Consider the following 25,650-nt stretch of genomic DNA (forward strand, 5'->3'; position numbering starts at 1 on the left):
AATGAAAGTTCATGGGTCTGTTATGCGAATGACAATGATTTATATGTATGAGTTATATGTATGATAATGAGTTATAAATGTGTGCACCAAAAATTATGTCTTTGATAATACAAATTGACTTACACTGGTTTCAATCTCATTAATCTTCAGTGTGGGATGTAGGTCACCGTACACATCATGAAATGGAGGCACCTATAACCAGAGAAAATAAAATAAAATGGAAATATTAGTGAAAATGAGTCTTCTGATTGTATATACACTACCAGTCAAAAGTTTTGGATCGGTAAGATTTTTAATGTTTTTAAAAGAAGTAACTTCTGTTCACCAAGGCTGTTCACCATTTATTTGATAAAAACGTAATATTGTGAAATATTATTACAATTCGAAACAGCTTTTTTCTATGTGAATATATAGTAAGGTGTAATTTATTTCTATGATCAAAGCTAAATTTTCAGCATCTTCAGTGTCACACGATTCTTCAGAAATCATTCTAATATGATGATTTGATGCTCAAGAAACATTTCTCATTATTATCAATGTTGAAAACAATTATTTACATTTTTATTTCAGGATTCTTTGATGAACAGAAAGTTCAAAAGAACAGCCAATTGTTATCTGAAATATAACAATAAACACTACTGTTCAAAAGTTTGGGGTCAGTAAGAATTTTTATTAAATTTTTTGGGGGAAATAAAATAAATTAATTGATTAATTAAATTGATCAAAAGTTACAGTAAAGACATTTATAATGTTACAAAAGATTATATTTCAAATGAATGCTGTTCTTTTGAACTTTCTATTCATCAAAGAATCCTGAAAAAAAATTGTACACAACTGTTTTCAACATTGATAATAATAATGAATGTTTTTGAGCATCAGATCATCATATTAGAATGATTTCTGAAGAATCATGTGACACTGAAGACTGGAGTAATGATGTTGAAAAGGAATATCACAGGAATAAATTACACTTTACTATATATTCACCTAGAAAAAAAGCTGTTTGTAATAATAATAATAATAATAATAATAATAAATTGTAATAATATTTCACAATCTTACAGTTTTTTGTATTTTTAATCAAATAAATGCTGTCTTGGTGAGCAGAAGAGACTTCCTTTAAAAACATTAAAAATCTTACAGATCCAAAACTTTTGACTAGTAGTGTATATATCTATCTATCTATATATATCTATATATATCTATATATATCTATATATATATAGATATATATATATATATATATATATATATATATATATATATATAAAGGGCATAATATTATTAATATTAATAATCGTTTTAAATAAATAACTTTTTAAATAAATAAATAGATACATACATTATTTATTAGCCATTGCAACGTGCTGTTTGCATTATTCAGCAACAAAAACCATCCCAAATGCTGTGTCAATGATAAGCCCCACTGTGTGAAGGCTATATACTGAACAATGGCTTTCTTGCTGGATGATGTGAATGGGTAAGACACATACACAGAGGACAACAGCAAGACGACACGATACACAATGACTACACAATGGAGGGTGTGATATAGGGCAAACAAGCACTGAAAATGGTGGGATTCTGGCACATAAATAAAGCAAAAAGGCTGAAAACCAATCGAAAACCAAAGACAAACTGAAGATTGTGGCTTAACTTGTATCACTGAACTTGAAAACTATCACTTAAACCTAAAGCACTATCAAAACATCCAACATGCCACATCGACCAGGAAGCACAGAGAGAGGCAGGCTCCATTACAGCCTCAGAACAGCCTCGTTTGAGCCTAACTTTGCCGGAAAGAGACTGAAATGAGGTTTGGTGGTGCAGGAATACCAGGGTAGATCAGCAGCCTGCCTCTCTAGAGGACTCTCGACTCTCTTACTTGTGAGAATAGCTTTGTTCGAGGAGAGGAACGCTCAACCATTCTGGTGACCATGCCGATTAGGTGATCACCATCTGTCATCTAGGGCAGAACAAACCATCATTCATCTGGCTATACACCTGACTTTGAATATGGCCGACTTCGATGGAACCTAACTTATACTTCACAGCAGGTAGAAGAGAGACCGGGGCTAGTTGTCACATTATTTGTAGTCCAGTGAATATTTCTCAAGTTGGATTTTTTTCTATATTAGGTACAAATGTTTTTACACTACAGTTTAGGTCGGTAGGATTTTTAAAAATGTTTTTGAAAGAAGTCTCACTAGGGCTGCATTCATTTGATTAAAAATAGAGTAAAGATTTGGAAATGTTCTTCAGTTCCACAACTACATCTTCTTGGAGATAAATCAGTGGTAACCAACCAACCATTTATCGAAGAAACATTTAAGAAACATTTCACAGTAGGTGTGACAATGTGCCTCAATGAAAATGTGGCATCCTTCCCCAACCTGGCATTAAAAATAATCATTTCCAGAACTGACAAAAAAATAACAATTAAAGACAATTAAAAACCACTGCTAGAGTAAACACATATTTGTATAGTTGAACTCTTGACTCGAAACCTCACAACCTTGTTACAGCTTTCCCATGTGAAAACTATGAAGGAGCTATATATAGCAGTTGCTGCTGTGAACGTCACATGCAACCGGAATGAAATTAGAAAACACTTTCAGATCAGTGTGAGAACTAACACAGAGGGGAGAAAGGGAGGAGAAGACAGTGAGAGCGGAAGGTGGTGCTTTACAAAATGTTTGAAAGGACCATGACTACATTTACGACGTGGTTGTTTATGTTATCTTGAAGTGGGCATCCAAACATCAGTCAGTCTGTTCTTTATCAGAACACCTTCTTAATGTGAATCCAACAATCAAAAGCTCTGTTTATGTCTAGCCTAGGTTTGAATACCAGATTTCTAATGTGGTCAAAAAGTTTGTGGTCAAATAAAGTCGACATGAAATGGAAGTTGTGATAGTCTTTTCTTCCCTATTGTGACGTATATCAGAGAGAAACGGCTTTTCGAACAAAAAAAGAAAGTGGGGCGGGACTTGATTTTGTCCTTCGAGAATTGATTGGATTGTTGCAGTTTGCTATTGCTGTGATGTCATGTGAGTGACAGGTTGTCCCGCCCTCACGACGTCAGAGAAGAGATGTTGTTTGAAAGAGCGAGGGAAAGCTATTGTGACTAAAGATTATGAGGGCACATGAATAAAAAAGAAGAAGATGTGCACATATAAATCATTTATAATAAATACAGTAATATTTCATAGAATTTTTTTGCCAAGGTGGGTAGCTCTAGCTCGCTCGGTTTTGGAACAGAGCATGTGCTGTCAGCATTGAAACTAAGTTGTGTTTTTTGGATCAAGCCTACCTGCTGATCTAGGTACTCCAGGTTCCTCTGAAGCTGCACGTCTAAAATGTCCTCCTGATGTGTGTTAAACCCAGCAGCAGCAGCATACAGCACGCAAAAGCATCAGATGGAGGGATGGAGACCGAGACACAGGAGAGGACACACACATGCTGATCATGGCATTGCTAATCACAGCACAGCGTGGTGCATCACGCTCACGCTCATACTCATAAGAACAGACAAGTACATGCCCTCAATTACAAGCTATTGCACATACAAATGATCAGTCACATGATCACATGATTTGCTGATTCTCAATTGACAAGGCTGTAATTGGCTTGCACCATGCTAAATACATTCACAAATGCTTAAAGGTGTTGACTTACCATTTTACTGTGGAGAGATGCTGGGGATGCTGGGTAGTTATAGTGGTACATTCCTTGGCTGTAAGAGCGACGATCTCCAGGGAAATCGTACTAAAATAAGAATTAAATATGGTAATTTAGTGTATGCTGTATATACACATTTAATATACACTATTTTTGAAATAAACACTTTCATTCAACAAGGATGCATTAAATTGATAAATTTTTTTTAAATGCTACAAAAGATTCCTGAAAAACTGCATCACATTTTCCCAAAAAAATGAATGAATATTAAGCAGCACAACTGTTTTCAACATTTATGATTTCTGAAGGATCATGTGACACTGAAACGGCGATTTTTTGGATAATATGTTATCTTAAATAATATATTTTGTAGTGCAAGTGGGCAGTTCTGCAATAAGGAAATAAGCTGCAAAGTGGACTAACAGTAGTTTGACAGCACACTCACATAAAGAATTCAAGTTTAAGAAAGTTGGCAGTCAAAATCATTCTTGTTGTTATTGTTGTCACTATATGGATGCTTCGCTGGTTGACAGGTGCTTTACCTTAGGTGAGCTCAGTGACCTGCGGAGTCCGTAGACCGAGGGGTCAGCATAAATACCCTCCTCTCTTATTCGGCTGGGTCCCCGATCAAACCTGGTGCTGGGCGATCGGGCAGGAGAGGCGAAGCTGTGCGGAGAGTAGGGTCCTCCCGATGAGGAAGAAGGCGAGCGAGGGACTGACCGTGAGCGCGGCTGTATGGAAAGCCGTCTCATAGAGTTCTGTGCTGAGTCCAGCTGGGGGTAATAGGCAGGACCTTGGGGTCCCATCATCCACTGAGGGTCTCGAGGTTGACCGTATATGGGTCCGTCTCGCAATGACCTCCTTCTCTCTTCCACGGTCCAGCGAGGAGATGGTCGGTTGTACGCAGCCGACATGGAGCAGATGCTCTCGGGTCGGACACCGGGTGGGTAGAGGGGATATTCATCAGTATACGGAGGCCCACCGTACACGCTGTAACAGTCTGCTGACATACCGCGGTTCACTGTGTAGTACCTGGATGGACTGAGAAGCAGAGTGATTATAATTAATAACAAATTAGTGAAAATCTAAATAAAAATAGACTACAGTTCAGAAGTTTGGGGTCAAAGTCTATTAAAATAACTGTTTCCATGTTAATATATGTCAATTATTCTAAATAATTTATTCATTATTTTTCAGCACTCATTACTCCAGTCTTCAGCATCACATGATATTTCAGAAATCATTCTAATATGCTGATTTGGTGCTTAAGAAACATTTCTTATTATTATTATGTTGAAAACAGTTGTGCCGCTTAATATCTTCGAGGAAACCGTTATACACGTTTTAAGGATTATTTGAAAAATAGAATATTTTGTAACATTATGAAAGTATTTACCGTCACTTTTAATAATTGAATGCGTCCTTGCTGAATAAAAGCATTAATTTCTTTAAAAATTCTTAAAAATGTATTGACCCCAAACTTTTGAACAGTAATGTATATATACTAGCATTACTTAAAAAAAACTGAAACTAAACTAAAATAATTTGTTTACAACTCCAAAAAGAACTTAAATTCCCATAAGTTTTTGCATTCTACTTACATAATAAACAAAAATGTCAGAGAAAAATAGCAGAGAAATTAAATCAGTTTAGTAATTGTACCAGTGTGATTAACTGGATTTAACATATTAATATTAAATACTTAAATACTATAACTAAACAAAAAATAATAATTAAAACACTAAAACTAAAATTACAAACCTAAAGTAGATCTAACAAAGATAAATAACAAAAACTAAATTAAAATACTTCATTGAAAATAAAATAAAAACTCCCTTGAAAACCCCAACTATAATAACCCTGCTGAGAAGAAAAGGATGAGGTTGTGACGCCTCACCTGCGTCCGTCGTCCTGTGGCACCATGGCCCGGCGCTGGTTGACCCACTGCTGCAGCTGCGTCATGGAGCTTTTCCTCTGGGCGAGTCTCTCTGGTGCCGTCCTGGGCACAAAGCCCCTCCGCATCACCACATTCTCCTCATGCGGCTCTCGCAAGTCCCTCACATTCTCTTGGGACTGGTATCTTGAACCGTTGGGAGGACCATAGTTACCCCAGCCGTTGGGGTGATGGGGTGCCAGGCCTCCTTTCTCCCCCATCCTGCTCTCTATATTAGGGGTTACTGGGGTGCTGGGTGTGGTGTCTCTGGACTCTACTCCATTTGGCTCATGTTTGACTGGCTCGTGAAAGTCTGGCCTCTGCCCGTTGTTCTCCGCATGAGAGTTGGGCTCCAGTCGTTTGGCTACCATATCATTTTGGTCAGCTGTAGGGATGGGCTCAGATTTATTTCTGCAGGACAGCAGGAGAGAGAAAGACAAAACATCTGTGAGAGACTGTCATGAAACAGAGTGATGCCTTTGATCTTCTTTATGCAATGTTGTTTTATAAGGAGTGCACATGACTGTTTGTTTCAGAGTATCAGGGTAGCAGTACTAAGGACGCACTTTTGCATTCCATCTCTGCTATATTTTAGCATCTGCTGTTTTCACTCCACGAGAATCATGTTTTTAAGACGCTGTCCAAACCCATGACTTTTTGTCCTTCTGTGAAACCCAAAAAGTGGAAATCTTGAGGAATGTACTCTTTGTTCTCTATGAATGAAGATCCATAAAAGCACCAGAAACTTTTAATAAACGTAGTCTATATGACTCATGGACTTTATTTCAAGGAGTGGTTGACCGATATATCATCAAGGCCGATTTTTTAGTCAGCGCATCGGCCAATAAGTTATCCTGTTTGGTCGTGAAGTGTCGTATGTGGGACTTTTATTTAGACAGAGTGCAGACACACAGGAAAAATGCATGTACAAACTATCCAAGTGAATTGAGTTTGGCTGTCACTAGATACACACAAGTGAGCAACTTCAAACTATGGTGCACTATACAGTACAGGCCAAAAGTTTGGAAACATTACTATTTTTAATGCTTTTGAAAGAAGTTTCTTATGCTCATCAAGCAGCTTTGCATCTCAAAATTCAGCTTTGCATCACAGAAATAAATGATAATTTAAAGTATAATAAATTGAAAACCAATTATTTTAAATTGCAATAATATATCACAATATTACATTTTTTTCTGTATTTTTGATCAAATAAATGCAGGCTTGATGAGCAGAAGAAACTTCTTTCAAAAACATTAAAAATAGTAATGTTTCCAAACTTTTGGCCTGTACTGTATATCTAGTTGACCATTATGTGGTCATATTACTTATGTCATATTCACTTTGTAGTGTATGTAAAAATAGCATTTCCTGGTCTTTGAGGGGTTTGTTTTTATTCCCATTGCACTGATTTACAGTACCAGATTACTAGTAAGTTTTATTGGTTACAGTGTTACATTTAGTGATGTTTTTAAAAATGTCTTTATTTTTGAAAAGGCCATAATATGATTACAGAATCAAGCATTTGCTATCTATAGTGTAAGCGTGTTAATTCTACATATTTTGCCAAAACGCATCTTAATACAAGGTGTAAACAGGGCCATATAGTGCTCATTCTTTATATGGAAAAAGCATTTCTCCTTTTGTGTTACACAGAAGAAAGAGAGTCATAAGGGTTTGTAATGACAGGAGGGTGAGCAAATGCCAGAATTATATCTTACATAAGAATAAAAATATATATTTTAAACAGTTTTTCACTTTGTCAAGCTGTCTTTGAATGCAGGACCAAATTCTGTGTGAATCAGTGTGTATTATAGATGTGTGTGTACCTGGATGTGGCTAGGATGTGGACCCTGGCAGCCTCACTCATGACTTGGATCCACTCCTCTTGCTCCTTCTGGCTGTCGGCACTGAAGTAATATGTACGAGTTCCTGCGTGCTCAGCCTGCAAACAGAACGCAATACTGCCCTTTAAATCCTCACTTTCCTCTTCCTCCTCCTCCTCTTCCTCTATTTCACGCCACACCTGTAACAGAAAGAGAAAGAAAGAGAGAATATTATTGCACTGTCCTATAGCCACTCCCATTTCGCAAGAACTTAACTGTAAACCTGATACCACAGGAACAACAGAGCATGCAAAAAAAAGACCCAATACAGCTCATGCAAAACAGTGGATTAAATTGCTCATATGTACGTGAACAGGTATACAAATAACAGCCTGCAAATGAAGGACATGCTTAAAGTTAGCATAAACACAGCACTATTATTTGGAGTAATATTTGGCTTAAGGCCTTTCAGAGCTGGAGAGATGTGGGTAGGTGAGGTTGCAGTGCATGCAAACAAACAAATCAGTCGTGCAACGACTGTACATTTTCATGTAAATTCATATCCTCGAATTTAATATGCAGCAGAACATGGGAGAAAATAGCAGAAAGGACATGCAGATCAGACTCACAAATATAGTAACTGAAGGCTGACAGGTGAGCAATTTAGTCCGGTTAAATTTTTTCATTTAATGACCGACATTTGATTTAGACTACTGAATATAGAAGTTTGAAGATTCTTATAAAGTTTTGTCATCACTATCATTACTGTTAGCTCATGTTAGGAACGTAAGCATGTGAATCTGATCTTGTCACTTGTCATGCAGTTATAGGAGCAAAAAGAGGTGTTCTGAAATACCTACTAAATGGGGATCATCGACACACTGGAGAAAACTCACTCAGGGGTCCTCAGAGATGGGGGGGGTATTGGGAACAGAGGAGAAAAGACTACATAAGGATGACTAGATCAAGTATACAAATCAACTTTAGGAGCAGGTTAGATGTGGGCTAGGTGTGGCCAGGTTTATTGTAATGGAGTGGACAGTGTGCACTAATATCCTGAAAGAGATGGCGGTTAGTAGAAATGGGGCTTTGTTGTGTTATTTCAGACACAAAACATCAGCTGTATGAAACACAAAAACTTTTGTGTGAATGTGTAAGTATAGCATAAATTAGGCTACATTTAAAAAGTAAGACTAGTTTAACTTGTCCAAAACACTGCAGTAGACAACTTCACCACATGAGGGCACTACAGAGTTAATTGTGGACAATATGCATTCGGTGGTCATTAGTGTCAAAGAGCAAAGAAAAAAGAAAAAGAAAAGATAACTGAATAAATTAGTTTGACTACACAGCTAAAAACAAAAATACTGAAGCTATTATTTCTATAATATCTCAAAAGAAATCAACAAAGCTCAGATCCACAAGCAAATTCTACTTAATGCCTCTGATTGAACTTATGTCTAGTGTCTGTAATTAAGTTTTCTTATTAAGGGACAATATTTGCCCTGGAATATTTTTTCCTAACCATACAAAAACACAGTGTGTTAGTCCATTTATGCCAAATACTTCATTCAAGTCAATTGAGAAAAAATAAAGTAAATGAATTCTAGCTGTTGTTACTTAAAAACAAAATTAATAACAAATATAGCTGTAAAATGTACTGGATATAATAACTATTTCTATGGGGGAATATTTCATTACACATTTTAAATATCTTGGGTCTTTTTTTTACTTTCAGTGGCATTTTTGGTCAGTTTATGATGCACGAAGCCTGTGACACAACCTCAGATTTCTATAACATACAGGAAACACAGCACGTATACTGAATGGAGAGGGTGTGTTACCATTGATGAAACCTGACAATCACTGGAAGCTACAATAATCCGACCATAAAAATATAATGATGTAATTCAGCATCTCTACCATTGCCAATCCTCTTGATTAGTCTTGCTTAAAACAAACACCTGAACTTTTAGTCATCCGAGGGTGTGCTACTGCTAACGTCAGTTTCATACAAACTAATAGTTAACAAATAGACAGTTAGCTAATTGATACTAGAGATCATTAGGGAACTAATTGTATTTCTGAATAGACAACACCCTATGAACAGGATTTGTTGTACATCCACAAACAAATTATAGTCACATACTGTATTGTACAGATATACGTGTTAATGTGAAATGTCTAGTAAGGATTAAAACCCAGGGAGACCCCTGAGCTTACATGACTTTAATTAACCAGAATAACAGACCTGGACTAAACTAAAGTAATCATTTTTTTTCTTGTTCATTCTCTCAATGAGCTGGATGTTGTTTGCATGCCTAAAATTCTCTTGAAACTGAGACAGTCATTTGTTTCACAGGAAATGGAGTATCAAAACGAAAGTTTTGCCTTAAGGTCTGCCATTCGCATTGCGGAGGTTGCTCAACTTTAGAAATATGGCACAGAAACCAGTAATGCTGTCCCAATCCTTCGCTCACCTTTGTACCTGCCAAAAGAATGCCTCATTTTCTTTGATTGAACCTCTCCCTGAGGAAACCGTCAAACACTCCCGCACTATTGATTCATTTCAGGGCTTGCCAAATTCTGTGATTACTGTTTGCATTTCATTTTTCATTTGTTTAAACCTTCATTATAGTATAACCAACATTCTAGCACATCTTTATGTAAGGTAAACAAGTGCAGGAGTAAGAGGGTTTGGCAATTTGTAAGTATGTAAAAGATATCTGACATTGCTTTGTGAGGACGCATGACAAATGAACCATGCTAAACTGAAGTGACATGATTTATCTGGTACTAATGTGACAAGTTGTCACTAACATAATGATTCAAAGTGTAATATTATAATGAGAAGAGGCAATGTAAAGTTCATAGGTTTCCCAGATGAGCAGTTAGTTATAATATGGTGTTGAATAATATGGCAGTCAATGTTGTTTTGGACCCCATTGACTTTCATTGTATGCACAAAAAAAGGTTAAATGTTCTTAAAAAAATACTACTAATAAAAAAAATACTACTAATAAAAATGTCTCCTTTTGTGTTCCACAGAAGAAAATGTAGTAATACAGGTTTGGTTTTTAGTGATGCTTCATTGCTTGTAAATCACTTCCTCGAAGGTGCATCCTGGAGACATATTTATGTTCCAGATGAGACATCTGAGTTTACAGTAGCATCACATGTCAGACTGATCTATCTTTACAGACCTCCTCTTAACTACCAGGTACTCTTCTACCCAAATAATCACTTATTTTCTTCTTCACAAATCAGAAAGAAGAACTTCCCATCACATAGTATTTCAGTGCAAGACTATATTTAGTCAAAGCTTAATTATGTCCTAATTGAAAAGGTTTGTCATCATTGGTCTGTGAAGAGAAACATGCGAGCTCAATCTCATCCTCAGGAATTCCACAGGCTCAGTCAGACCACAGACAAGACCTAGCACAAGATCACTTCTATTGCAGCTAGCCTAAGGAAATAAGCCTACGCAAGTGAAATTCGGAAAGTATGTATTAGTATCCTGATCTGTGTAGGATTTCAGGTTATAATGACGCCCTCGTTTTGTGCAATTGCTGATGCAAGTGAAGGCAATACACTGGACTAGTAGGTGATCTGATAAGAATGACATACATTTGACCCTTTTATTGCAAATGAAAGAAGGTCAAGCTAGATAGTCTTGTTGTAATTGGAGTGCGCTTTGATGTCTCTCTCCGTGCCAAGAGCTCTCCGTCTCCTATGGCACTGGCACAGAGGTGCGACCTGAGAACCATGTTTACTAGGGGTGTGACGGTACACAAAAGTTACGGTTCAGTACATACCTCGGTTTTGAAGTCACGTCTCACAAACATGAGAAAACGAAACATTATTTTTAATAGTAACCTTACACATTACTATTATATTAAAGGTTACATTTAACAACAGAGCCCAAACTATTAAATTCAGTTGCTATTTATTTTTAGATATAGCCTAATAATCAACACTCACATAAAAATTGTAAGCAAACATTTAAATTGCATATAATGCAGTTTTTGCATTAACTTCTGTTAGGTTTCTGGTTGCAGCAACGAGGAAACAGGATTTCTGTGCAGCAGACTTTATTAACAAACTTAAACTTAAACTTAAACTTAAACTTAAACTTAAACTTCTAAGAAACAGGACAGAGCAACCAGCTTAACATTAACAACGACAGACACTGAACAGGACAAAACACAGGGCTTAAATACACAGAGCAGATGAGGGAAACGAGACACAGCTGGGATAAATGAACTTAATGACAGAAACCATAGTAACAAACAGGCTTGGGATGAACTAATGAAGGAGGAGTGGCTAGAAACTGAACACAATGAACATAGAGGAAGTCCAAACACAAACAGAAGCGTGACACTTCTAAATCATACAATTATTTGTTGTTAAAATATACTCATTTACACAGTGGCCGTCATAACTTGTTTTCATGACATATTTATCTAAACATACATTAAACATACATTAAATAATCAAGACAGGTTAAGTAAAATATAATGAATATATAGGCTAATATAGTGCATATATTTAGCAGAAGAGTTTATTTCTCTAGCGAACTAACAAGCTGTGGACACTGAATGTAAATGTAGTTAAGTACTTACCTGAGGTAAATGTAATGCTGTGTGACATTGTTTACAAGCTGTTTTATTGATGCCTTTCTGCCGTTGAAACACTGATTGTTGAGCGATTACACGAGATATGTTTAAGTAAGTTGTACTGTATACTGTCTCTTTCATCATACCTTCAAATGTTTATTCTGTAACTATATCATTATAAAATGGAAATTCATTCATGATAAAAAACGAAAAATCTCGATACGAATACGTGTACCGTTATACCCCTAGTGTTACAGTAATCAAATGTCCAAGAGAGACAAGAGACAAGTAATGCTAGATCATTTATTTCAACTGGCCACAATGAAAGTCACTACAGGTTATTTCCTTTGAGTGCAATATCCACTAAACATAGTTTCCCATCTCGGCGATGACCCACAGCTGAGCCATCACGTCATGGCTTTTTACACCACAACACAATCTGTTGCTGAGTTTTAGGAATTATTTACTACTTTGTTGTGGTAAATCCCTCAATGGCCTCAGAAATCCTCTTGTACATTAGACGTGCTGTAACTGTATTCTTCTATCTGTATCTTACAATGATGTACATCTCAACGTCTGAATAGTGATTCTATAGCATCTTGAAGAGAATACAATACAATACAATAAAATAGAATATAATAAATAAAGAACAAAACTAATTAAGTTAAGTAAGTTAAATTATGCTACGTTACGTTACAATTAAATGTTACACATTGTTTTATGGTGACGTAGTTACATGGTATTTACTCAGGTAATGCACTCATGCACTTTTTTAAAGATTTATGCGTTTCAAGTAATGTTCCATCCAATTTAATTGAATAATCCTAACATATTTGAATTGAATAATTGATTATTCAATTCAATTTGATGGAATTTTACTATTAATTTAAAGGCGTAAATCTTTTTAATGATATACTGAGTAATATTAAAGCTGCAGTATGTTCTTTATTCTTTATTTTAAGGATAACCCCTTGAGATGTACCATCTCATTTTCAAGAGGGTCCTTGTAATCAGTATGTAAGCTACTTCTCTCTGTTTATGTCTATGACGAGTCACGCAGGTATTGGGCAACTCCACAGTGGTACGACCCATACCAGTCTAAAAGAGTCTGAATATAAAAACTTGTTACAGGTGTACCGTAGTGATTAATTACGTGATGTACTTACAATAGAGTTACAGTTAGGGTTACAGTAGGTTTTGGGGTAACACTTTATTTTACAGTGTCCTTGTTACATAGGTTACATGTACTTACCATAGTAATAACAGTAAATTATGCATAATTACATGCAACTAACCTTCAACCAAATCCTAATCCTACCCTAACCCTATAGTAAGTTCATGTTGTTAATTAATATTACTCAGTACTAAAATGTATAACTACACTGTAACAATGACACCTTAAAATAAAGTGTAACCGGTTTTGGTTTAGGGTTAGTTGTAATTATGCATAATTTACTGTTATTACTATAGTAAGTACATGTAGTAGTGTGTAACTAACGTCACCTTAATTTAAAGTTGCTATTTATCTGGGAGAAAAACACTCAGAGATTGAGCAGTTCACCTGTCTACACAAATTACAGCAGGTGCCGATGCCCAGAGCAGCTCAATGTAAAAACAAAGGAACAGGGCAATTCTGCCTTATTTTTTGGAGTGCCAGACGGAAGAGGAGGCAGACAGTCAAGCTTCAGCGGATATGAAAATGACAGCCCTCTGCTTTCCAGTCTCCCTGCTTCTGTCATTCTGCCTGTCTAACTCCTTTTGAGCCTCTGACACGAGTAGTTGTACACTCTCAGTCATGCGGAGCTAGGCTGAACTGGCTTGTTTTTGATCCTTATGTTTGCTGATCCTGGAGTCCAGGGGGCAGGGACATGTAGACATGCTAGTGTAGACAAACATGCTTTCAGAAAACTATGAGACCAACTAGGGTTGTCAAAATACCAAAAATATCATAAATATAATGTACACTACCAGTCAAAAGTTTTTGATCGGTAAGATTTTTTATGTTTTTAAAAGAAGTCTCTTCTGCTCACCAAGGCTGAATTTATTTGATAAAAAAAAAAAAAAAAAAAAAAACAGTAATATTGTCAAATATTATGACAATTCAAAATGACTATTTTCTATTTTAATATATTTTAAAATGTAATTTATTCCTGTGATCAAAGCAGAATTTTCAGCATCATTACTCCAGTCTTCAGTGTCACATGATCCTTCAGAAATCATTCTAATATGCGGATTATTATTATCAATGTTGAAAACAGTTGTGTACAATTTATTTTCAGGATGAATGGAAAATTCAAAAGAACAGCATTTATTTGAAATAGAATCTTTTGTAACATTATAAATGTCATTCAATCAATTTAATTCATCCTTGTTGAATAAAAGTATTGATTTCTTTTATTTCTTTCCCCAAGCTTTCTATTTCAGATAAAGGCTGTTCTTTTGAACTTTCTATTCATCAAAGAATCCTGAAATAAAAAATGTAAATAACTGTTTTCAACATTACTATATATTCACATTTTTAAATTGTAATAATATTTCACAATATTACTTGTATCAAATAAATGCAGCCTTGGTGAGCAGAAGAGACTTCTTTTAAAAATATTTGAAAAACAAAACTTTTGACTGGTAGTGTATATATAAATATAAAAAGTAATTGGTTCATATTTATATTATATACTATATTTTTAAGTAATGCAATTAAGTTTACATTCCTTTAAGTTAATAATATTATAATAATCAACAGTACTGTAACTGTAGCACAGCTGGGTGAAGGCAAACAGCTGGAAATAACGCGCACGCAACATTGAAGGAAGGTTAAAGCCACAGCAGTAGTGTGATGCTCTCCATGTTGACAAAGCAGTTAACAGCACGAGCTCAAACAACAGCAAAAATATGGGGGAGAACTGCAAAATGAATGATTGCAGCAACCTTTAATGACTAGGCGTCACACAGGGCTGGACGGCTCCTTGTGTGTGTGTTCCGTCTACCACCGTACTTTACAAACACGCACACACTCTCTGGATGGCGTGTGTCTGTTCTGAACGCTCTGATGTGTACTTCATACACAGCAAACAGACAGAGTTCACATGTCTGATAAGAGAGACACCTCAGCCCAGCACGCTAGGACAAGGTAACCAGCTCAGGGCTGCTGGGAAGAACAAAGTGAACTCAGGACAGACAACACCGACTGCAGAGACAGGTGAGAACGGGAGGTTTCATCCAAATTGCCATCAATAGCTCTTCCAGATTGGCTGCAAACCCTGTTTTCATGGTCCACCCTACTATAGAGAAATATGTCTGTCATAAATCTATTACAAACTATATGAAAGCTGTCTGGTCGTATCTGTGCATCCCACATGCCAGTGGTTCAGCCGCTGAGGACTTTTTCATCCAGAAAAGATTTCTCATCTCTAAGTCTGATGGCGTGAGTCGGTAGACTCACCTCCTGATCTTTCATGTTTCTGCCGTTTCATCCCTCAGAGAAAAGATGAATCTTAGGCTAAAAATGTTCCAAGCACACAGCAGTTACACAACCAGCACTCATTAATATTGCAGCGGCTCTATACTGGGACATAAGAATGAGAGAGAGGGAGTGAAAGAAAAATAACTCTCTTCAAAGAGAACATAGTAGCAAACACACATACATATTTATGTAACCGTCTAAAATAAATTGGGCTGATAAAGAAATTATATTACTGTTGCAGACCAAAGCATTCAAAAATAAAAATTGTCATCAATTACTCGCCCCCATGTCGTTTCAAAACAGTAAGACTTTTGTTCATCTTTGGAAAAATATTGTTAGAATATATTTTCTCCAGGTGATGAACAATAAAAGAACTGACAGCCAAGTATGCGATTTCAGATGCAGCCAATTAGAATCCACATAACTTTAATGAGCTCAAGCTTTTAAAGAAACTGCAGTGTGCGCTTAAAACAAACAGAACGTTACCGTCCATTGGTTTGGACGATATAGTTATAATTATCTATATAGTCATAGTTATCGTTCTTGGTGTGAACAGGCCCCAACTCCAAATTTAAATGGAATTTTGTCCGATTTACGGTACTTTTGGGGACAGTGTTGTCCTCCAAATTTATCCAAGTGTCCACACACATACTTGCATGTGTGTGTGTGTGTGTGTGTGTATGTGTGTGTGCGCGTAAGGCCTGAAGCAACACAGAGCAAGAGAGTATTAGACTCCCCTATGTGAAACTGAAGAATATCCTGTGCCCAAAGGCCAAACACCAGTTTTGATCCTTGCTCACAGGAGAAGATTTTCATAAAAGAATTGGTAACACTTCCAGGAGAAGAGTCTGAATAAAAAGACCCAGGGCAAGATGCACTGCATCGGACATGTTTCAGGTTCTTTAGTGAAGGCAACATGATACATGTAACCATTCACTGTCACCGATCATGATGAAGAATGGTTGACTAAACACACCTTCCTTTCTCTCGCTCTCTCACACACACACACACACACACATGACAAACACATTTCAATATCTCCTGGTTAATTAGTAACACCTAAGTTCAAAACACGCACACTGATATTTTTAGAGACATAGTGTGACATATATGATGGTGTCATGATTTTTATTATGGCTGCCATAAAAACGAACCTGATCTGCGCTGACGTGGATCCACACCGAAACTACACTTTAGGGGTCTCTGTGATATGAAAAAGAAACACTGCACCTTTGCCTCAGGGTGCAGATGTAAGAGGCTACTGGATCCCTCTGACTGTTGGTTTGCTTTGTTCTGCAAACTAATCTCTGGAGTATAAAATAGTCTCTCTTTAGTAGAAGATTGAACAGCTTTGGATATGTTTTCAAAAACACGTGGATAGGCAGACATGGGTTTTTGTAAAGCTGTGATGGCGGTGTGTCTAAACCTGCCATTTCCACAGGGGATGAACATTAGAAGTATAAGTGTGACGCAGAAACCAAAGTAAAATACAAAAAGAGATATTTGAGAACTATAAAGAAGACTTTGAAGTAAATGACTGTTAAACCCCCTGCTTCTTAAAAAATATTATTTAATAGACAATAACAATATTATACAACAGACATGTTACATATAGGAGTTTAAGTCTAATATTATAGAATTTAATCCAAATAGAATGGGCAAATATAAAATAATGTCTAAATAAATCATATTTAAAGGGATAGTTAACCCAAAAATGAAAACAAAGAAGATATTTTGAAGAATGTTGGTAACCAGACATACTATGGAAGTCAATGGCTACCGTCAACTGGTTACCAACATTCTTCAAAATATATCCTTTTGTGTTCAACAGAAGAAAGACCTACATGTTGTTCCAAACCTGCAGTTTGAGTAAATGTTGACAACATTTTTGGGAGAACTATCCCTTTAAGTCATTCAATTTACATTTACATTTATTTTTTATGAAATACAAATAATACATTGTAAATATACAAAATTATCAAAAGTGACAGTAAAGACTTTCATGATGCTATAAAATATTTATTTTTCGAAATAAATGAATCCTGAAAAGATATTAAGCAGCACAACTGTTTTCAACATTTGTAATAATACAAAAAATTATTGAGCAGCAAATCAGAATATTAGAATAATTTCTGAAGGATCATGTGACACTGAAGACTGGAGTAATGATGCTGAAAATTCAGCTTTGCCATAAAAAAAATGACATTGAAATAATTGTTTACAATATTACTGTTTTTACTGTATTTTTGATCAAAATAATGCAGCCTCTCTTAGCATAAGAGGCTTCTTTCAAAAACTTCTTACCGATCCTTCTGAATGGTAGTGTATGTAAATAATATGTATATTCAAGTCAAATAAGCACTAAATAAAATACATTTAAATATAAATATAAATATAATTAAAGCATTTATCAAATACAAAATATTAACTTACATTATATATATGAGTACAACTGAATAACAAAATTATTATTATAAATATTCCTAATATAACCCAATTTTCAAATAAGTTAATTCTAAATAAGTTAAATAAATATTTTTGCATAAAGCATCATTCAAATATAACTAAATATTAAAAAGCTTAAATCAGAAATTATTCATAATACAGCTCCGACTGAAGCAAAGCTTATTCCTCCTTCCTGATTATAAAAAAAAAAAAAAAAAAGTATTGCCAAAGGTCAGCAACGTCGCTTGCTTATTTCCAAGTGGTCAGTTTAAAAGCCAGGTGCTATATATAAAAAAAAGCAGTTTTACTAGAAACCTAACAAAACCTGCAGAGACACGACATCAAATTCTTGAACATCTCCAGCCCAGCCTTTAGGGGCCCCGTGGAGCCAGAGGCAAGAGACATAAACACAGTTACCCAACACATAACGGTCTCACATTCTCCACAAGTGGAACGAGCACACCTACAATCGTGTGCTATAAACACAGCTCAAAACACATCTTCACATGCTACCCAGCATGCACCCTGTCTAATCTAATAGAGCCTCACACACAGGCTAACCACAATCTTATTCACTAAATTATGATAACTCACTAAAGCATGATAACTCACCACAACAATGTTCTCTCACAGTGCAACCAGGGGCGCATACACTCAGAAATACTGTGATCTGTCAGATATGTATGCTCTAAAGGTCTATGTACTCAAACCCAGTCGCCTGGGACCCTGATGAAAATATAATCTGACATTATGTTTGTCCTTCTGGCACATGGTGTGCAAACATATTCGGGAACGCATGCAAAGATGCAAAGTCCACTGCATGTGTGGGTGTGCAATCAGGGTAAATATAGAGTCTGAGGTTTTGACTAAAAACAGATAAAGGTCGTTGAATCATGATTAATTCAGAAACATTGCTTAAAGTTTCCTATCATCACATGACCTACTCTGACACCGAATACCATGTTTACCTGTCGCCCCTCCCATCCCTTGTTCACGACAGCATTCAAAACATTTATAAAAAATGCACAGAGATCACCAACCTTAAAGGCAAACTTGCGGGTGATGTTGTCCACTGCCTGAACTGGTCCAATCTTGAAGCTGAGAAGAGGAAGGCTGCCCAAGACTCCTTCTTCTTTATCGTCTGGATGGAATAAAAATTAAAAAGAAAAAAGAAATTATGTCAAAGACAAACATAAACAAAAAATAAAATAAAACATCTGTATTATATCATTCCAACCTGGATTTAAAAAGAAAAAGCTGATGAGAAATTAGATGAGAAACAATTCTGTTCTAAATCAGAAAAGTCCAACTTTCTGTTGTGTGCCGCTACACTGGTGATGATAGGCAGCGGTAATGGAAAAGCAGGTAAACGGCAGGTGAATCCCATAATAGATATCCATTTTTATCCCAGCGCAAAGCAACGCTAATGACACTGAAGCAAGCAGCGGCGCACAGCCCGGGAGAGAAGCGCTCGGGCTGGTTAAATAATGGAGCACATCGTTAAATTTTCATCGCGTGGAAGGCAATGGAGATCCTGTGTTCTTGCTCTCGATCTCCCGTACTGAGAGCTGCTGACGGGGAAATGCAGTGAACCCACCCGCGCGAATGTGTGTGTGTTCTGACAGCACTGTGTGTGCGTGTTTCTGTGTGAATGAGAGAGACAGGGAGGGGCGGAGGGAAAGGAGGGGTGGAGCAGGTTGTGTTTGTGCTGTATAGAAGCGAGAGAGAGAGAGAGAGAGAGAGAGAGAGAGAGAGAGAGAGAGAGAGAGAGAGAGAGAGAGAGAGAGAGAGAGAGAGAGAGAGAGAGAGAGAGCGAGCAAAAGATAGCCATCATCCCCTCAGTGACTCAGTGCTGCAGGTATTCTGGCTCTCCACCAGCTGTACCTGCACTGAACAACCAATCAGAGTATTATTCTGTCAACAAAAAGGCCAGGCAAAACAATTCTGAATAAGAACCGTATACTGATAAGGAAAAACCTGATCTTCACGACAAACCTAAAAACACAATGAAATACATGAACACTGTATAAATGAGGGTTACATGCCAACAACAACCACAACAACAACAAAAATCCTAAACCTGTCTGTCAGGGTTGTAATCATTACAGACATTGACAAGATTTGTGGTTATGAGTTTAGATGTGAGTTTTTTCAATGGTTGATTCTTTAATTTATTAGCCTTAGTCCTCTCCAATCCTGAAAACTAGTTGTCTGCATAAAATCTATCCTTATTTTACTTATTCACCCCCTACATTTAGCATTTGTGTCTTATTTTCCAGTAAAAAAATCCTTACCCTGTTGGTACAGTATATTGCTATATATTGTGTTAAGCATAAATCTAAGAAAATTTTGTTTAAAACAAGAACATGATATAATAATAATAATAATAATAATAAATAAAATAAGCGAGACACATAAGATATATTCAAGTCTTACTGTCTGACAATGTATTTTTAGAACTGTAAATTATAAAAGAAGATTTTTTTTTGGCAGTCACCTATTTTTATCACTCTGAAACTGTGAAACTCATCTTAACTGTGTCCAAGTGCTTTGACATGCTTTTGTATACTTTAATAGGTAATTTTACACAAGAACTGTTCCACAAATTATGGGCTGACATATTAATCACACACAAAATCACTGACTAATGGCACGTCAATACAAAAGCGGATACAATATTTACATTGAGTCTTGATAATGGTTATCTAACAATACTAATTTACACATTCTCTCAGAATCTGTTGTTTGTCTTTTCAAAATAATTCTTGATATCACAGGCTCGAGAAGATTTCTCTTTTCAAACAGTTTATAGTAAAAGCCATGACAAAAAGTGCAGTCGCATTTACTGTTGCTTGGTGAATTTTCGCATGCAAAATCCAGTCATTTTAATAGGAACCCCCACAATTGGGAATTTTGCCTGAGGAGTGAAAGATTTCGCAACAGGTTGAAGTTGGTCATGCAAATTTGCTATGTTGGCCATCAGAAAGATGCTTGGTTTGAAAGTGACTTCATACATCGCAATGGATAATGGAGCTTTTTGGCTCAAAAATGTTCACTAACATGATCGCACCTAAAAGTTGCAATAGTATTTTCCTCCCTTATTGTTAAGTACTGAGTGAAGCTGCTTCTCGAACAAGAGAAATTATAGGGCGGGACTTGATTTTGTTTATCGGGAATTGATTAGACTGAATTGATTGTGGATTGCTGTTGCTGTGATCTCGTTGCAAGAGGGAGGGGAAGTTATTTTGATTAAAGATTAAAAAGGCATTTGACATTTGAAAAGAAAAAGGATATTCACAGATAAATCATTAATAATATATTCTGCAATATTCCATAAAAAAAACAAGTATTATCGATTTTGATTTCATGGTGACATTTCATGGTGGACAACTCATACAGGTTTTGAGGGTGAGTAAGTACAGACAAAATTTTCATATTTTGGTGAACTATTCCTTGAAGGGGTTAACAATCATTTCATCCAAGTTCTCTTGTTTTTATTTGGCATACTGTACAGCTCTTATATCTGCAGTGACAACAACAGCGAGCCATTTTTCAACGTCCCCCCACGTTCAGAATACCAATTGAGGCATTAAATTGCTCTGTCACACATTCTCCAACTCTTTTGCACAGCACAGTTGGGTAGATGGATGTGGGGTGATAAGAGGACGTAGGGTGTTGTGCCTCCAAACACAGTGCCGTCGCCAAGACATTAAGGGCAGCCGTGGAGACGTATGGGACACAGCCAGTTTCTGAGTGTTGCTGATTGTGATTTTTAAATAAATGACCCTCTCACCCCAGTGAGCCAATCAAGGAAGGAAAGAAACTTCCTGGTGTTCCTGGAGTGTGTTTGTTATGCCTCTGACAGTGACTCTCATTAATATTGTTATGTTGTTATGCGTTACATTTTTGAATATACAATGGTCTTTGTGTAAAGTAGTTGCAAAGTTTATTACAATGCAAGTGGGATGATATTACGTTTGTTGGCATACTGAAACACAAATATCGTTTTGACCTTGCATCTAATGTCAGATTTCTACAGACATTGAGGTCAAAAGTAGGAATGGTTCTATTAAAAAAGTATTATCCGAATGCACTTCCTTGCTCACTACATTGGCAAGGAGACATACTATTCATTTCAATAGTTAGCATGTTGCTAAGCTAACAACATGCCACACTAATAATTATAATATACAATAATAATTAAAGCACAAACCTTACAACCAGTGGGTACAATTATCCATAAATTACATTTAAATTAAATTACACTGAGCTATTGTTATTGATGATATTCAAGATGATTCATAATCAACGCATTTATTCATTTTTCTCAGCTCATCTGCCATCTTGGATTTTTTAGTTTTAGTTTTGAGTTTAACAAGCTAACCCAGAATGGCATAAAATGACAGAATAAGAACTAAGATTAAGATTACTGAACATTACCATTCAAAAGTTTGGGACCAGTAAGATTTCTTAATGTTTTTTAAATAAGTCTCTTATGATCCCCAAGGCTCCATTTATTTGATCAAAAAATATAGTAATAATAGTAATATTGTAAAACATTATTGAAATGTAATCTATTTAAAAAAATATATATATATACTTTATTCCTGTGATGGCAAAGCTGAATTTTAGAACAGCATTTATTTGAAAAAGAAATGTATTTATTCACAAAAATAAATCGTATTGACACCAAACTTTTGAATAGTAGTCTATAATAAATCATTTTGTATAATAAACTCTCAGAACATTTTTATTGATATTTTTCAGTACTGAAAGTTTATTAATAATCAATTTTCTCTTGCTTCGTCCTAGATTTTTTTTTTTTTTTTATTGAGCTGCCGCAATGCATTCTGGGAATGTCTTCTCTATGAAGGCCTTAAAGTCTTCTCTATGAATGCCTTAAAGTCCCCCTGTGGTGAAAATCAAGCTTTTAATGTTGTTTATATGTCTGTGGTGTTTTTAATATGCTTTAAGTCAACACCATTGCTGAGTATTTTCTCCTTAAAACTCTAGTGAACCAAAATGCAGTTTGAAATCGTGTTTCTGACGTCACAAACTACCTTGTAACCAATCACGTCAACGTGTGGATCTCTGATGAGTGATTGGAGACGGGGGTAGTTTGCATATTCATAGAACTGCATATACTAAATGAGGCAAGGGTGTAGAGTTACATTCAAGCTATTTTAAGGTATAAGGTATGAATTTTTTTATTTATTTTTTTAATGAAAAAAAGTTTAAATATGTCATTTTGGTGATCAAAGATGAGTTTTAAGGGATAAAACTATTGACTACAGGGGGACTTTTTATGTTTTGATGTTGCCTTCAGTATATGAGGGTAATGGAGAGGCAGTGTGAAGTAATTAGCCAGAGAGACATGGGCAAAGTCAACAGGGTTGAATCATGCAGCCGAAGCCCCACAGGCCTTGCTGCATTCACCGATATAATTAAACCTGCTGCACACAGAAAGCCTGATCCAGCCAAGAACCATTACTGTAGACCTCCTCCTCAGGGTAGACGCATGCACAGATGTTCTTCAAGTTTATGATTAAATTGCAGCCTGAGCTGGGAACATTTTATGATCTAATGTGATAGGGTAATGGATCTCTAATGGGTCTCAAATTTACACAACAAATAGGCATTACGGAGACCAGTGAGAAATCAGGATTTGCTCATCTCATCAGCAGGGCTAAATCAATCAGTCACCAAACACTGTCTCTGATCAGGAAGCACATCTGTGAATCCACATATATTAAACTTAGGGACGTTGGATGTGTGTGGACAGCTTTATCCTCCATAGGCTTTGTGGAAGAAGACAACAGCCTTTAAAGCTTTACTTATTCTAGCCAAAACAAACCCCATGACATGCGTATCTGAGCAGAGCCGGGAGGACGTCTAGCGTCTACACTCCCTTCAGAAACCTGAGATCAAATGCATGGGAGTCCTGTTAAAGGGGGATGCTTGTATGAAGGTAGTAAGGTGGTAGTTTAAAGAAGGAAGCACCACAGACCATAACACAGGCCTGGAAGACTGAAGGGATGAGGAAGTCTTCAAGGAGAGGAATAGGATATTCAGAGGATACTTAAAGAGATTAAAGTACATCCAAAAATGAAAATTCTGTAATTTACGTCCAAACCTGTGTGACTTACTTTCTTCTGTGGACCACAAAAGATATTTTGAAGAATGTTTTGATTGTTTTCATCCATACAATGAAAGTCAATGGGGTCCAAAACAACATTGGACCCCAATGATTTCCATTGTTTGGATGAAGAAGAAAAAAACATTTATGAAAATATCTTTTTTTGTGTTCAACATGACATTTTCCTTGATGGGTAAACTATCCCTTTAATATGAATTTTTTTATTTTTTTCAAAACATGACAGCCAATAATCATGCATTTTCATATATCATTTAAATTAATTTTTCAAAGTTGAATTTTAAATCCATTTTGGCTCAACATCTGAAGTGGCACGTGCCGCGTCACTATCATTTGGCATGATGCTTATGAGCAAACACACAGTGCAAGAAAACCTCGCTGTTTTTACACGGATGATTGGCAGTTACAATCTCACAGAACAAGTTTGTTTCTGACACAGCACACAAGTGTTCAGATACACAGCAACAAGACGACAGTCTCTGAAAACTGAGAACCAACTAAGAACAACACTGACAGCAAGTGAAAAGTGAACTTTACAGGAAGTCTGACATGTTTGGAGACGTTGAGAGACTCGTACGTGCATTACCTCAGACAGTATCACTGTCAACTATGGTCAGGTGCACACATAGGGTCTATTCACACGGGATTAGTATTACCTGTTGTAATTTTTCCAGACCTTTTTACTGAAGGTAAAAGTCACCGTAATCTTTACTGACATTGTCCGTAATGATTACTGAGATGGCACATTCGGACAGGACTAAAATCACAGAGAAGCTCTGGTAATTATTACTTTACCCCACCTCTCCATGTTAAACTAGTCCCGTCCGAATAGGGCTATAAACACACAAAAATAGTCAATGGATCTAAAACCAAAACTATGTGTCTGAATAGTAGCACCATCAATGTTGTTTACTTTTAAAACAATGCACAATGAATCACTGACAAGAGTATTGCAATAATATTACGTAATAAGATGGGGGGGGTGAACCCACTATGATTGCATAACTTAATTTGTTTTGATTTCTATTTTTCTAGTTATACATTCTTTAGCAAATATGAAGACAAATCACTGACTGATATTCCCAGACAGTAAAGTATGTGGATTTTAAATCACTTTAGGAAAGTATTGAGGGACACAGAGGAAAATATGCAGATAAAAAAGTAAGAAAGAGAGAGTTAAAAAGGAGTGCAATGAAAAAAACATTTTCTTCAGTATTTTTGTCTTGTTTCCAAATAAAATTGTCTAAATATTCTGAAGATAAATTTACTGCACCCAAAAATGAAAATGATACCATAAATTACTCACCCTCAAGCCATCCTAGGTGTACTTTCAGCCGAACACAATCACAGTTATATTAAATAATATCCTGGCTCTTCTCAGCTTTGTAATGAAATTGAATAGTGCCCAAGTTTTTGAAGCTCCAAAAAGCACATCCATCCATCATAAAAGTAATCCAACGCGCGTATGGCCATTGCTGGAAGCCAGTGATTATAGTTTATAAAGTTTTAAGAAAACTCAAAGATACCCAATT

The 25,650-nt window shown here is 36.2% G+C and overlaps 1 protein-coding gene across 31 annotated transcripts in view; it reads right to left on the reverse strand.

Moving 5' to 3' along the window:
- Window positions 1-25,650, reverse strand: part of plekha6 (pleckstrin homology domain containing, family A member 6) — an 86,100-nt gene that overhangs the window by 13,315 nt on the left and 47,135 nt on the right. For 15 of the 31 annotated variants that reach the window (XM_084395919.1, XM_084395917.1, XM_084395912.1 and 12 more), the window contains 7 exons: window positions 19,005-19,105; window positions 7,444-7,559; window positions 5,579-6,025; window positions 4,224-4,722; window positions 3,679-3,768; window positions 3,314-3,367; window positions 124-192 (listed from right to left, as the gene is read on the reverse strand). In XM_084395919.1, the coding sequence (XP_084252045.1) occupies window positions 124-192; window positions 3,314-3,367; window positions 3,679-3,768; window positions 4,224-4,722; window positions 5,579-6,025; window positions 7,444-7,559; window positions 19,005-19,105 (1,376 nt within the window). Of the gene's footprint in view, window positions 1-123; window positions 193-1,885; window positions 1,967-3,313; window positions 3,368-3,678; window positions 3,769-4,223; window positions 4,723-5,578; window positions 6,026-7,443; window positions 7,641-18,576; window positions 18,617-19,004; window positions 19,106-25,650 lie in introns of those variants that run through there. The other 16 variants (XM_084395916.1, XM_084395905.1, XM_084395902.1 and 13 more) reach the window with 3 other exon arrangements.

This window comes from Rutilus rutilus (genome assembly GCF_951802725.1).
Source record: "Rutilus rutilus genome assembly, chromosome: 22".
NCBI lineage: Eukaryota > Metazoa > Chordata > Actinopteri > Cypriniformes > Leuciscidae > Rutilus > Rutilus rutilus.